The sequence below is a fragment of the Taudactylus pleione genome, unplaced genomic scaffold, assembly GCF_031769625.1.
Source record: "Taudactylus pleione unplaced genomic scaffold, aTauple2 ptg000889l, whole genome shotgun sequence".
Classification (NCBI taxonomy): domain Eukaryota; kingdom Metazoa; phylum Chordata; class Amphibia; order Anura; family Myobatrachidae; genus Taudactylus; species Taudactylus pleione.
In genome coordinates this window covers 340,001-353,441 of record NW_028285290.1, presented here as the reverse complement: position 1 = coordinate 353,441, position 13,441 = coordinate 340,001, and the positions used below count along the sequence as shown (strand labels likewise).

Genomic DNA, 13,441 nt, shown 5'->3' with positions numbered 1-13,441 from the left:
GGCACTACTTTGTTGATGCACGTGCGGCTACTGCGCACACAATTCACAAACACTAAAAAAATATATTTTTTTATTTTGTTTGGAGTGCCCTTTGGGGGTTACAGCACCCTTTAGCAGTCAATCCAGCCGGCCCTTTATTTATGGGACACAGGCACACGCTTGCCACTACTTTGTTGATGCACGTGCGGCTACTGCGCACACAATTCACAAACACAAAAAAATATTTTTTTTAATTTTGTTTGGAGTGCCCTTTGGGGGTTACAGCACCCTTTAGCTGTCAATCCAGCCGGCCCTTTATTTATGGGACACAGGCGCACGCTTGGCACTACTTTGTTGATGCACGTGCGGCTACTGTGCACACAATTCACAAACACAAAAAAATATTTTTTTTATTTTGTTTGGAGTGCCCTTTGGGGGTTACAGCACCCTTTAGCGATCAATCCAGCCAGCCTTTATTTATGGGACACAGGCGCACGCTTGGCACTACTTTGTTGATGCACGTGCGGCTACTGCGCACAATTCACAAACACAAAAAAATATATTTTTTTATTTTGTTTGGAGTGCACTTTGGGGGTTACAGCACCCTTTAGCGGTCAATCCAGCCGGCCCTTTATTTATGGGACACAGGCGCACGCTTGGCGCTGCTCCTTTGTTGATGCACGTGCAACCACAGTGCACACAATTCACAAACACAGAAAAAATCTATATTTTTTTTTGCACTTGGGGGGAGCACCCCTGACGGACAGAGCACCCCCTGGACAACACTACAGCACCCCTTTAGGACTGGGACACTGCACAGGACTTTGGAGTGGACACAGCCCCTATGGACAACTGACTGCACAACACAGTCCAGCCAGCCCCTATGGACTTTGAAGTAGTGGACACAGCCCCTATGGACAACAGCAGCACAGCACAACACTACACTACACAGCCCAGCCAGCCCTAACTCCCACCCTCCCTCTTCACTGTCCACAGCCGAGTGAGAAAATTACGCCGACGCGAGTACCTTATATAGGTTCCAAAACCCGCGAGACCCGGAAGGCGGGATGATGACGTTTTGCCTCGATTTCAGATCCGAGTCAGGCGGGAAAAGTCGAGCCTGACTCGGATCGGCCTCGGATCGGGGGGGCTCGGGGGGGGTTCGGATTTCAGAAATCCGAACCCGCTCACCCCTAATATATATATCCCAGAGGTCCTGCACTCTCAACAATATAGAGACAACTTCGGGGTGCTTCCAGGACCAGTCCATGATGACATCTCTATCTAGTTTATTGTGATGTTCGACTATGAATAACCTATTGTCACAAATGGCGAGTGCATCCTTCCCGTAGTGGAAACAAGCCTATATATATATAATCACCTAGTGACACTGTAAAAGCTGTGCATTTATCACAGTGGGTGTCCCTAGGACAAGATACACATTTTTATATCATTTACACAATTACACACTATACATATATATATATATATATATATATATATATATATATATATGATATGTGTATCTTGCCATACTGACGCCTCCTAGCACAGTTTTTACAGTTGCTTGCAGCTCATTGCAGACTAGAGATCTCCCTACCTGCCTGGCTGCTGTGCTTAGTAGTTCCTGGCCTGAGATCCTCCTTGCATGTCCCTCTTCTCTGCGGCCTTGCTGGGTGCTGCTGCTGATTGATGCTGCTGGTGGGTTTCGGGCCTGGCAGTGTGACCCCAGGCCCTGCTGGGGCGGGCCGCGGTCGTAGGTAGTCGGAGCAGCTGGGACTGTACCTTGACTAATAATCGCTTACTAATAATCGCTCAACTGCATAAACATCGGCATAGGGTTAGGCTTATGGTTAGGCTATAATAATAAAAAAACATGTCAACATCATGGCGTCAGCATTTTAATTGTCAACAATCTGAATGTGTCAACATTTTAACAGTGTCGACCTACATACATATCTACATATTGTCAACCTAATGACCATGTCAACCTTCTGTCGACATTCAGAATCTGTTGACCTGTTGATAGATTCTGAATGTCGACAAGTCCTACCACACCCAGGCCCTGATTCAGAGCCGGACGCTCTGACAGAGCGCTCGCGAGCGGGTCTGAATCAGGCCCCCAGTTTTGTTAAAAATTAAAAAGTCACAATACAGACTATTAAAAATCCTGGCACTTCAATGATTATTAATACATATGCCTCTGTATGAGCTCAGTATTTTCTGATAAATTAGAACAGGGGTTCTCCACTCCAGCCTCAAGTACCACCACCTGGTCATGTTTTGTGGATTTCTTTATGCCGGGCTACACACTAGAATAATGTGTAGCCGGCCAATCCGATGGGTGGCAGGACCCTGCATCTGGCAGTGCATACACACTTGCACGATGCAGGGGACGATGGTGTGATCTAACATGCCATGCTGCATTCAGCAGCATGACATTGTTAGCTATATCCTCTCATTGACCCTGCAGCAGGCCTAACCAGAAGATGTCACCTGTCGCTGCCTGCATCGGCAAGTGTGTACACCCTTGCTGATGCCGGCTTCCCCGATGGGTCGCGTCACTGAAGATGTCGGGCTGGGTACACATCATCGTGTGTACCCAGCCTTTTATCTATTTTGCAGTAATTATCCCACCTGCTTCCGCAGACAGAAATACTGAAAATATGACCTGTTGGGGATACTTGAGGGTTGAGAACAACAACCATTTTAACAAATCATGTTTTCTTGCTTTAGGAATGCTTTGGCATATAAATCACATCTGTCTGATATTTTTTATATTCCAAAAAACCACCTAACACAGTAAAAAAATTAAAAGAAAAGGCACGCACAAAAATGTACATTGCGGCAGTATTATTATAAGCATCACATTAGGTGACCTGCCTCGGTTGCTATCCAATTATTATTATAATTTTTTTTTTAAAAGGAGTGACTCTGGGCCTGATTCACTACTGATTGCAAATGCGATTACGCACGCAATTGGACGATTTTTGTGTTCTGTGCATGCATTGCAGTGTGCATGCGCAAACCGGGCCACTTTGATCGGGACTGTGGGCCTGATTCAGACCCACTCGCGAGCGGCTGTCCGCTCGCAAGTGGGTCGATGGTGTGCACTGAGCATGCGCACGACGGAGGGAGCTCCGTGGTGCGCATGCGCGAGACGCGACGAGCGAAGGACTTTCCTTCGCTCGTTGTGTCTGATCAAAGGGGGCGTGCTGTCGATGTTGATTGACAGCACGCCCCCTTTGGTGGGCGTGCTGGGGCGTGCCTCCTAGACGGGGGCGTTCCCAAGGGAACGCCTACCGTCAGAAGCCGGCCCACTGACATCACTAGTGATGTCAGTGTGAGTGATTTTGGCTCTGATAGAGCCAAAATCACTCCGGGCCTTGCGGTTGAGAAACTCAACCGTAGGCTCCGGCTCGCAGTGGCGATGGTCAAGACCATCGCGATCATCAACCTGCACGCTCGTATAGGCTGTGGGTGGTGACCCACAGCTATACGAGTGTCCAGGAGGACGCTCCATAATTATGGAGGTGGGCCCTGATTCAGAGCGAGCGCTCTGGTCAGAGCGTCCGGCTCTGAATCAGGGCCTGTGATCGCAGTGACTATGCAGACCCATTGCAGAGTGAATGACAGGAAGTGGTGATTGTGGGTGGTGACGGGGGTGGCCGGCGAAACGCAGGCGTGCCAGTGCACTTGAATGCCGTTGCATGAGCGTGCATAAATTATTCACTGCGATGCCTTATGCAGCCTGATGACTCCTAGCGTACGATGAAGTTAGCAATAACTGAGTAAGGTCAGAGGGCCTGATTCAGAGCCGGACGCAATTAGCGCTCGCTCGTCCAGAAAATAGGGATGGCTATTCAAATCAACCGTTCACTCTTTGCGGTCTGTTCACGCCTCTAGGTCTGAACGAGCGAACCAAACTTGCGGTCGTTTTTTGAAAAAATACGCCCCCTGGCCGCTCGCATCCTATGTCATGTCCGCTATTTATTAGATTGATCGAGTACATCGACCAGGGTATGAACTGCTCGCTATTCTTGGGGTTGGTTTTTCCTACCACAATTTTGCGAGCAGTGCTGTTTTAATTATGCACACCCATAAAACGCCCGTTTTGACCTTTAAGCACGCCTGCGTTCGGATGTCCACTCCCCGTTTTCAAGCACCTTCCCCTGTTACCACCCACATACGCCTCTTTCTGTCACTCAAATTATTAGGCATTCGCTCTTTTGCGAGCACATGAATTTCGACCGCACTGACTGGTTCGCGCATGCGTATAACGATCCGTACGCATGCGCAGTTGGGCAAACATCGCTCGGAGCGAACGAGCGGCCGCTTACGAGCGGCTCTGAATCAGGCCCAGAGCTTGTACAAGTGTGCATGAGGCTGCGATGGTACTCGATTGAAGCGATGGTTTTGCAGTCTTGCTAAACGTTACGGAAGTGTGTAAGGTAAAGTGGGCGTCCTTATGTAGTAGAGCTAAGATAAAACTAGTGCAAACCATTTAAGAGGACCAGAAACTAATGAAACAAACATTGTAATGTATTTAATACCATGACCCAACAACATACAACTGTACTCATAGCAGATGCCTTGGAATCGGATTGTGACTGTGTGTGGGTGGTGCCGTGGTGGGAGGGGTGCCCATCCCCGAATATTCCTTCTTTATACAGCTCCTCCTTCCAATCCATGCACCAGCCTGCAGTGCACAGTCCTCTGGTCACAGCACGCGAAGTGGTAAGAAGTGACAGGTACGTTAGTCTTCTATTTATAACACTGTAGGTGCAGTATATGGGGGCCCAGCTGCCTGACAGGAGGGTCTCACAGTCGCCTCCCCCCCCCTTTATTTGCGCTACAATATGCTACCACGGTGATAGATTTATTCTCTCTCCGAGCAACTTCCTGTTCCATAACCTTGACGTTGGGCTGGGAAGAGACGAATGACACGTGACGCTGGGAAAGTCGCGCAATGCTGCAGGCCTGGAGCACCTTTATTCAGTTCACAGTTGATAAGAAATAAGTTACAAGTGTTACCAGTATGTATTTCACTCGTTACTAGGGTCAGTCACGTAGCTATAGCTAAGTAGTTTCGCTCCCGGAAACTTACAGTGAGTGTGTGTATAGGGCAGTATCAGTGGCCGTCCCATGGTGCTGTCATCTGTGCTTCACACACCTATCCAGGAGCAAAGTCCCAGCGTGTGACTGAGCCATGGAGGAGTCCTGACTCCTGCTACTACTATATGGATAGAGGTCACAGAGAGTCAGACAGGGTAACAGTACTGGAGCTAGTCATGAGGCTGCACTTTATAAGCTGTTGCTGTTCTGGAAGAACATATTCAAAGGGCTCAGTTGGGGCCATTTGTAAAGTTATCTGTGGTGTAAAGTACATGGCCCGGGCTCCTCACATGCACATGGACGTCTGCCAAAAGCATGTTGCTGTACAGTCAGTGTACACTGCTAGATAATGGCACCAGCCTGGGGGGACTCCCCACCGCCCATAATAATGACCTATTTGTTGTGTGTGGCACCACAGTTATGATGGGCACAGTGCAGACATTTATTTGCGAAGTATGGAGCAGGTGTGCCAGTGAATATAGTTTTGCAGAACAGTGTAAAGATCAGATTTCATTTTACAGAGCAATATTATTGATGGTGCAGTGCACACCCTTCTATGGGAATGTAGTTCATTCAATGTCATACAGCAGAGTGAAGAAATGTATGGTCGCATGTATAACCTCATGTGATACAGGGCCTGATTCAAAGCCGCTCGTAAGCGGCCGCTCGTTCGTTCCGAGCGATGTTTGCCCAACTGCGCATGCGTACGGATCATAATACGCATGCGCGAACCAGTCAGTGCGGCTGAAAATCGTTTGTTCGCTAAATAGCGAATGCCTGCTAATATGAGTGACAGGAGGAGGCGTATGTGGGTGGTAACAGGGGAAGGTGCTTGTAAACGGGGAGTGGAGATCCGAACGCAGGCGTGCTTAAAGGTCAAAACGGGCGTTTTATGGGTGTGCATAATTAATACAGCAGCGTCATTGACCACGTCACTGGGTTATTTTATAGTCAGAACTGTTCGCAAGATTGTGGTAGGAAAAACCAACCACAAGAATAGCGAGCAGTTCATACGCTGGTCGATGTACTCGATTAATCTAATAAATAGCGGACATGACGTAGGATGCGAGCGGCCAGGGGGCGTAGTTATCCAAAAAACGACCGCAAGTTTTGTTAGCTCGTTCAGATATAGAGGCGTGAACAGACCGCAAAGAGCGAACGGTTCATTTGAATAGCCACCCCCTTTCCTGAACGACCGTCCGCAAATTGCGTCCGGCTCTGAATCAGGCCCACAGTCAGTAGATGGTGCATTTTTTATGGGCGTTCTGTGTGTGGGAGGGCACAGAACCATTTCACATGAGGGCTTTGGTGTTGCGTCACCTACTGCTGGCAGAGCTCTGTACCTTTAATGAGACTCATAGGGCACCTCCAAATCCAATTTCTGCTGAGTTTACTTTTCACATGCAAGTGATGTTTTCACAAGCCAATCCCAATGACCCCCTTCTCTCGTAATATAAAAGATAAATGAAGCCACAGTGGGCAGTATTTAGGGAAAAAATCATTTAATGCAATGAGTGGTTGTAAAAAGTGCTGCAGGGTTGGAATATGATGTTTACACTTGGTGTAGTTCACCTCTACAAAATCATCTTACAAACCTACACACAACTATGGTTTGCGGAGGTGTCTGCCATGAGTAGAGTGTTGACATGCACAATGTAGAGTGCCATGCAGCGATGGCTCCAGGGGTGGGGCTGCAGCGCAGTCCAAAATTCAAATAGGGGAACCATACCAACTACCAGTGAGTCCCAGCCATCTATGGGCTCCATTTACAAATGAACGAAATACCAGCGGCAATTTTCGTTTAGTATCACTGTGATACAAATGAAAATTCCACTGGTATTTAGTAATACTTACCGCTTCGGCGAGGTCCAGTGAAGTCCAGGTCCTCGGCGCGGTCCTCCAGCCCAACGCTGCCAGCGACGGAGCTCCAGTGTTATTATTACCAGTTATTTATATAGCACACACATATTCCGCAGCGCTTTACAGAGAATATTTGACATCTGTCGTATGATCAATCCTGTGCCTCACACGCTCATTAGGGAAACAGTCACTGAAATGACTTGAATTGCTGCACGATGGATCGCATGAACAAAATAAACGCACAATCTGCACATGATAGGTTGGAACATATGGGCTGCACATTTGATCATAAAATCCGATTTAAGGAACTGCAGGAGCGCGCATCGGATCTTATCTTACTAAAATAATACACGATTTTCACAAGATCCATCATATGACTTGTCGAAAATCTGGCAATCAGCTCGAAATTGTGCAGGTGTATGGCCAGCATTAGATTACCGCTGTTTACTAAATACAGAAAGATGGTATAACCCCTTTAGCGAGCGCTAAAGGGGTATTCTTTCGTTAGTAAATGGAGCCCTATATTTGGCAGCATTTGAAATTGCAGTTGGTGTGGCTCCCCTGTTTGAATTTTGGGCTAAGCTGCAGCCCCAGGCCTCTGGAGTTGACACTGGTGCCATGTGTTCCATTTAGGGGCTACTGTGTACAACAATTTCATTTTCGCGGCACACATCAAGTGGGCTTTGCATATTAGGTCTATTGTGTACTTGAGAAAAAGTAAAAGGCGCTTTCTAATTTAAATGTGGTAAGTGGAAGAAACAAGGAAGCGTTACAATTTGGCCAACCTCCCTGCTTGGGATACATGGTAACTAATGTAGTATATAGGGCCTGATTCAGAGCCGCTCGTAAGCGGCCGCTCGTTCGTTCTGACCGATGTTCGCACATCTGCGCATGCATACGGATTGTAATACGCATGCGCGAACCAGTCAGTGCAGCCGAAAATTGTTTGTTCGCTATATAGCGAATGCCTGCTATTTTGAGTGACAGAAGGAGGCGTATGTGGGTGGTAACAGGGGAAGGTGCTTGAAAACAGGGGTGTGGAATTAGAACACAGGCGTGCTTAAAGGTCAAAACGGGCGTTTTAAGGGAGTGCATAATTAATACAGCAGCGTCATTGACCACGTCACTTGTTTTTTTTTTTCCCCGAACTGCTCGCAAAATAGCGGTTGAAAAAACCAGCCACAAGAATAGCGAGCAGTTCATACGCTGTTCGATGTGCTTGATTAATCTAATAAATAGCGGACATGACGTAGGATGCGAGCGGCCAGGGGGCGTATTTTTCAAAATTACAACCGCAAGTTTTGCTCGCTCGTTCAGACTTAGAGGCGTGAACAGACCCGCAATTAGCGAACGGTTCATTTGAATAGCCACCCCTTGTTTTAGAACGAACAACCGCAAATAGCGAGCGGCTCTGAATCAGGCCCATAGTCAGCATTGGCCTCCCCCTCTGCTTTCTACCACATATATAGGCAGCTGAACATGTGCACATTGGTGCAGAGTTTGTGTATAATTCTGTAACACCGCTCTGGCCAAACTTATCACTTCCACGATTACTGTGGCTAGGGCAGCTCTGTATCATTTTGGTGACATGCGATAAGTTAGCATAAAACAAATTTATTACCACAATCTTCTAGAACATTCTGATAAATGTGCTTCTGAGACATGCATTCGATAACAATACAAGGAAATCTTCCTTACATGATATGGGTTAATCTGGCAGGATGACTCAGGTTTTCACCTGTGCTCTAGTAAGCACATGAATATCTGCACTCTAACATATTAATCTAATTGTATTGTTGTGTATATAATTAGATCATTTTATTATAGAACATGACCAGCTCCCTCCTACACTAGTTTCCTACGCCTTATCAAAGTCACAGTTTTAGGCAGCATGGGAAAAAAATTGTATTTGAAGAGAATGTGAGTTCAGTTCCCTGCAGTAATTACATCTCTCTTTCTCTCATATATACTGTGTGTCTATGTGTGTGTGTGTGTGTGTGTGTGTGTGTGTGTATATATATGTGTATATATATATATAACGGCGGCACTCACAGGACTTGTGTAAAGAAGACTCACGACTCAGGAAGGTCAAAGTTCAACGTTTCAGTCTGGCGACTTTTATCAAGAACTACAAACAAAAGATACAGTGCATACCTTTATACCCAGTGACATCCCATAGTGACAATGTACACCTGCTCACCACGCTGCTGCTGGCGTCATCAACATGAGACAGAGCGCTTGCGCAATGATGCAATCGCGCACAGCGTGGTTACCATGGTAAGTAACCAGGACGACTACATGTAAATACACAGAACAGGCTCTGCAACGAAAGCGTGCTACAATCCCCCCCGCTTGCGCACTGGGGAGCGAGCACGCTGTCGCTGTGACAAGGCAGACACTTAGCAATACTGTGTGATGATTCCTGGTGAGGTGGCAAAGCAAGCGGTGACATACAAATTAAACAACAATGCGAATACAGAAACAACAATATGATACATGCGGGTAATAACAACACAATTTCAATGTAATAAAGAGTCATATTATCGATCTTGCTACATGAGCAAGCATGTACCATGTAACATACATGATAACAACAGGTAAGTGGCCTATGTCTTGGGTAATATTGAAAATCAGAACCCACAGGTCAAACATGTTATCCAACTCTTAAACGAGTGTGAAGCCAAGCAATGCATGTATACAAATATGTGTATGTGAATAATCAATATATGAACTTGTGAGGATGGAATGACCTCCACATGACCAAAACTGAACAAATGAAACCTTTAGGCTTAAAATGGAATGGTTCTGACCCTGCCAAGCAGGAAAAAATGTGACATATAAAGCTGATATGAAACAAATGGCAGGTCATAAGGCTCTGAAAGGTCCACCATGTAATATAGACTGGTGGATCCTAAAGGGGATTCCGCTGTGCACATTACAAATAATAAATAATCAAAACACTGCCCAGCTGGATGTATCTGCCAAGAGTCCATCCACTGTGTGGAATAAGGAAAAGTGGCGGCAAATGCAAGCGGATGAACATCAGATAAGGATAACTTCATGTTACAGCACCAGGTATTCCTAGATGGTCTCCCATTCAAGTACTAGCCTGGCCTACACTGCTTAGCTTCAAAGATCAGACGGTATAAGGCGTATCCAGTGTAGTATGGCTGTAGCAGAAGAATGATAAATCCAAGTGTGATCATCCTGCATATGTCTAAAACCGAGACAACAGCAAATCAGCAGATAGCTCCAAACAAAACAATACCACCTGGCATTGAAAATACAACATGAAAATTACAAACATATAAATTAGACAAAGCAATAATGAAGCCTGAGAATGTGGGTAACAACTACCCTGTGAGTATAAGTGTAACTGCATTATGTGGCAGTGATGTGAGGAAACCCTCAAAAAAAACAGGAAAAAGAGAGTTGTTCATTAAGACCAAATGGTGATATGGTGTTCATTTTATGAATCCAAAATGTTTCAAGTTGTAACAGCTTTTTATCCCTATCCCCTCCTCGTTTGTTGATGGGGACATGATCAATGAGTTTGTATACCAGAGTGGATAATGAATGTCGGAAATTCTTGAAGTGACGAGCCACTGGCTGGTCTATTTCCTTTCCTTCTAATGCTTGTCGAATAGCTGTGCGATGTTGTGCCATTCTGATTCTGGCAGTGCAAGTGGTCTTTCCGATGTAAACCAGTCCGCAAGGACACCGTATCATGTACACCACACATTTGGTAGTGCATGTTAGTGTATGTCTGATGGGGAAGCGTTTCCCTGAGTGTGGGTGTACCACATCTGGGCCGGTTTCCATGAAACTGCATGTCGTGCAACCAGTGCACCGATAGCATCCTGGTTTTTTGAATAAGAAATGTTGTTCAGGGCTGACAGGACCATAGTTGATGTCATTGTGTACCAGCCAGTCTTTTAAATTTTTCCCTCGTTTGTAGCCCAACATAATCCTCGAGTTTTTTAAAGACATGATGGAGTTGTCGGTATTGATTAACGGCCAAAGACGTTTGGCAGTGGTGTTGATAAATTTGCTGGCACCGTTATGTTGGTTAACAAATAACATTGTATCTGTTTTATTACTTGTTGTTTTAATCCCTTTATCTGTTACTTCATGTGCAGAAATTGCCTTGGATTTGGCTGCAGTCAGATCCTTAAGTCTGTACCCGCGTTGTACAAATTTGGTTATCATGCAGTCAATTTCGTGTTCAGCTCGAACTGGATCAGTGGTGATTCTTAGTGCACGTAAAAACGGAGAATATGGAAGACTTCTTTTGAGCGATGTGGGGTGATGGCTTTGTGCATGTAGTAAGGTGTTACTGTCGGTTGGCTTATGGTAAATGGAGGTCTGAAAATCGGTACCGGACCAATGGATATTTATATCCAAAAAATGCACATCGCTGTGACTTTGTTCATGAGTGAAAGTGATGTATTGATGCATTGTATTGATCTTAGACATAACCGAGGTGAATTCCACTTCCGTGCCGGACCACAGGACCAATATATCGTCGATGTATCGAACAAAAAAGATTAGAAATTTGTTGAAATCCGGATTGTGGAGAAAAAGTTCTTTTTCAACAAAAAACATGTAGATATTGGCAAAGGAAGGTGCCACATGGGAACCCATTGCGCAACCCTTCTTCTGGAGAAAAAATTTATTGTCGAAAAGAAAATAGTTGTTGTTCAAGGTCTGTTTCAATAGACACAGGAAAAATCTATATCGGGGCCTTTGTAATTAGAATGTGATCTCAAAAAGGCACCCATATAATCACACCCCTCCTGTTGTGGTATACTGGTGTAAAGCGAATTGACGTCTATCGTGCACAGTAATAAATCATGTGGAAGATTATTCAGACTGTGCAATTTATCAAGAAGAGTGTTCGAATCTTTCAAGAATGTGGGCTCAAGGGAAATGAGGGGTTGTAAAAAGGAGATCCTACCCCGTCCTTCAAAAAACAACTAGATGATAGTTTAACACAGGCTCACGAACAGGGGTACATAAACAAAGATATTAAGGAGTTTCTGACGACAGATAAACCCGTGGTTCCATTACTATACACACTACCCAAGATTCATAAATCACTCTCCGCACCACCTGGCCGTCCCATAATCTCAGCTAGGGATAGCCTTTACAGCAACACGTCCAAATACTTAGATTCCTTTTTACAACCCCTCATTTCCCTTGAGCCCACATTCTTGAAAGATTCGAACACTCTTCTTGATAAATTGCACAGTCTGAATAATCTTCCACATGATTTATTACTGTGCACGATAGACGTCAATTCGCTTTACACCAGTATACCACAACAGGAGGGGTGTGATTATATGGGTGCCTTTTTGAGATCACATTCTAATTACAAAGGCCCCGATATAGATTTTTCCTGTGTCTATTGAAACAGACCTTGAACAACAACTATTTTCTTTTCGACAATAAATTTTTTCTCCAGAAGAAGGGTTGCGCAATGGGTTCCCATGTGGCACCTTCCTTTGCCAATATCTACATGTTTTTTGTTGAAAAAGAACTTTTTCTCCACAATCCGGATTTCAACAAATTTCTAATCTTTTTTGTTCGATACATCGACGATATATTGGTCCTGTGGTCCGGCACGGAAGTGGAATTCACCTCGGTTATGTCTAAGATCAATACAATGCATCAATACATCACTTTCACTCATGAACAAAGTCACAGCGATGTGCATTTTTTGGATATAAATATCCATTGGTCCGGTACCGATTTTCAGACCTCCATTTACCATAAGCCAACCGACAGTAACACCTTACTACATGCACAAAGCCATCACCCCACATCGCTCAAAAGAAGTCTTCCATATTCTCAGTTTTTACGTGCACTAAGAATCACCACTGATCCAGTTCGAGCTGAACAAGAAATTGACTGCATGATAACCAAATTTGTACAACGCGGGTACAGACTTAAGGATCTGACTGCAGCCAAATCCAAGGCAATTTCTGCACATGAAGTAACAGATAAAGGGATTAAAACAACAAGTAATAAAACAGATACAATGTTATTTGTTAACCAACATAACGTTGCCAGAAAATTTATCAACACCACTGCCAAACGTCTTTGGCCGTTAATCAATACCGACAACTCCATCATGTCTTTAAAAAACTCGAGGATTATGTTGGGCCAGAAACGAGGAAAAAATTTAAGACTGGCTGGTACACAATGACATCAACTATGGTCCTGTCAGCCCTGAACAACATTTCTTATTCAAAAAACCAGGATGCTATCGGTGCACTGGTTGCACGACATGCAGTTTCATGGAAACCGGCCCAGATGTGGTACACCCACACTCAGGGAAACGCTTCCCCATCAGACATACACTAACATGCACTACCAAATGTGTGGTGTACATGATACGGTGTCCTTGCGGACTGGTTTACATCGGAAAGACCACTTGCACTGCCAGAATCAGAATGGCACAACATCGCACAGCTATTCGACAAGC

General features: G+C 45.1%; 1 protein-coding gene and 1 pseudogene across 3 annotated transcripts in view; one reads left to right on the top strand and one right to left on the bottom strand.

Annotated features, from left to right (window-relative positions):
- Positions 1 to 4,630: 4,630 nt before the first annotated feature.
- The window catches only part of MGST3 (microsomal glutathione S-transferase 3), a 28,724-nt gene continuing 19,913 nt past the window's right edge, over positions 4,631 to 13,441 (top strand). Inside the window, exon 1 of one of the 3 annotated variants that reach the window (XM_088459046.1) lies at positions 4,631 to 4,730. In XM_088459046.1, the coding sequence (XP_088315172.1) occupies positions 4,669 to 4,730 (62 nt within the window). In that variant the 5' untranslated portion in view covers positions 4,631 to 4,668. Of the gene's footprint in view, positions 4,731 to 4,898; positions 5,016 to 13,441 lie in introns of those variants that run through there. The other 2 variants (XM_088459048.1, XM_088459047.1) reach the window with 2 other exon arrangements.
- LOC148474124 (5S ribosomal RNA) lies at positions 10,015 to 10,132 on the bottom strand (annotated as a pseudogene).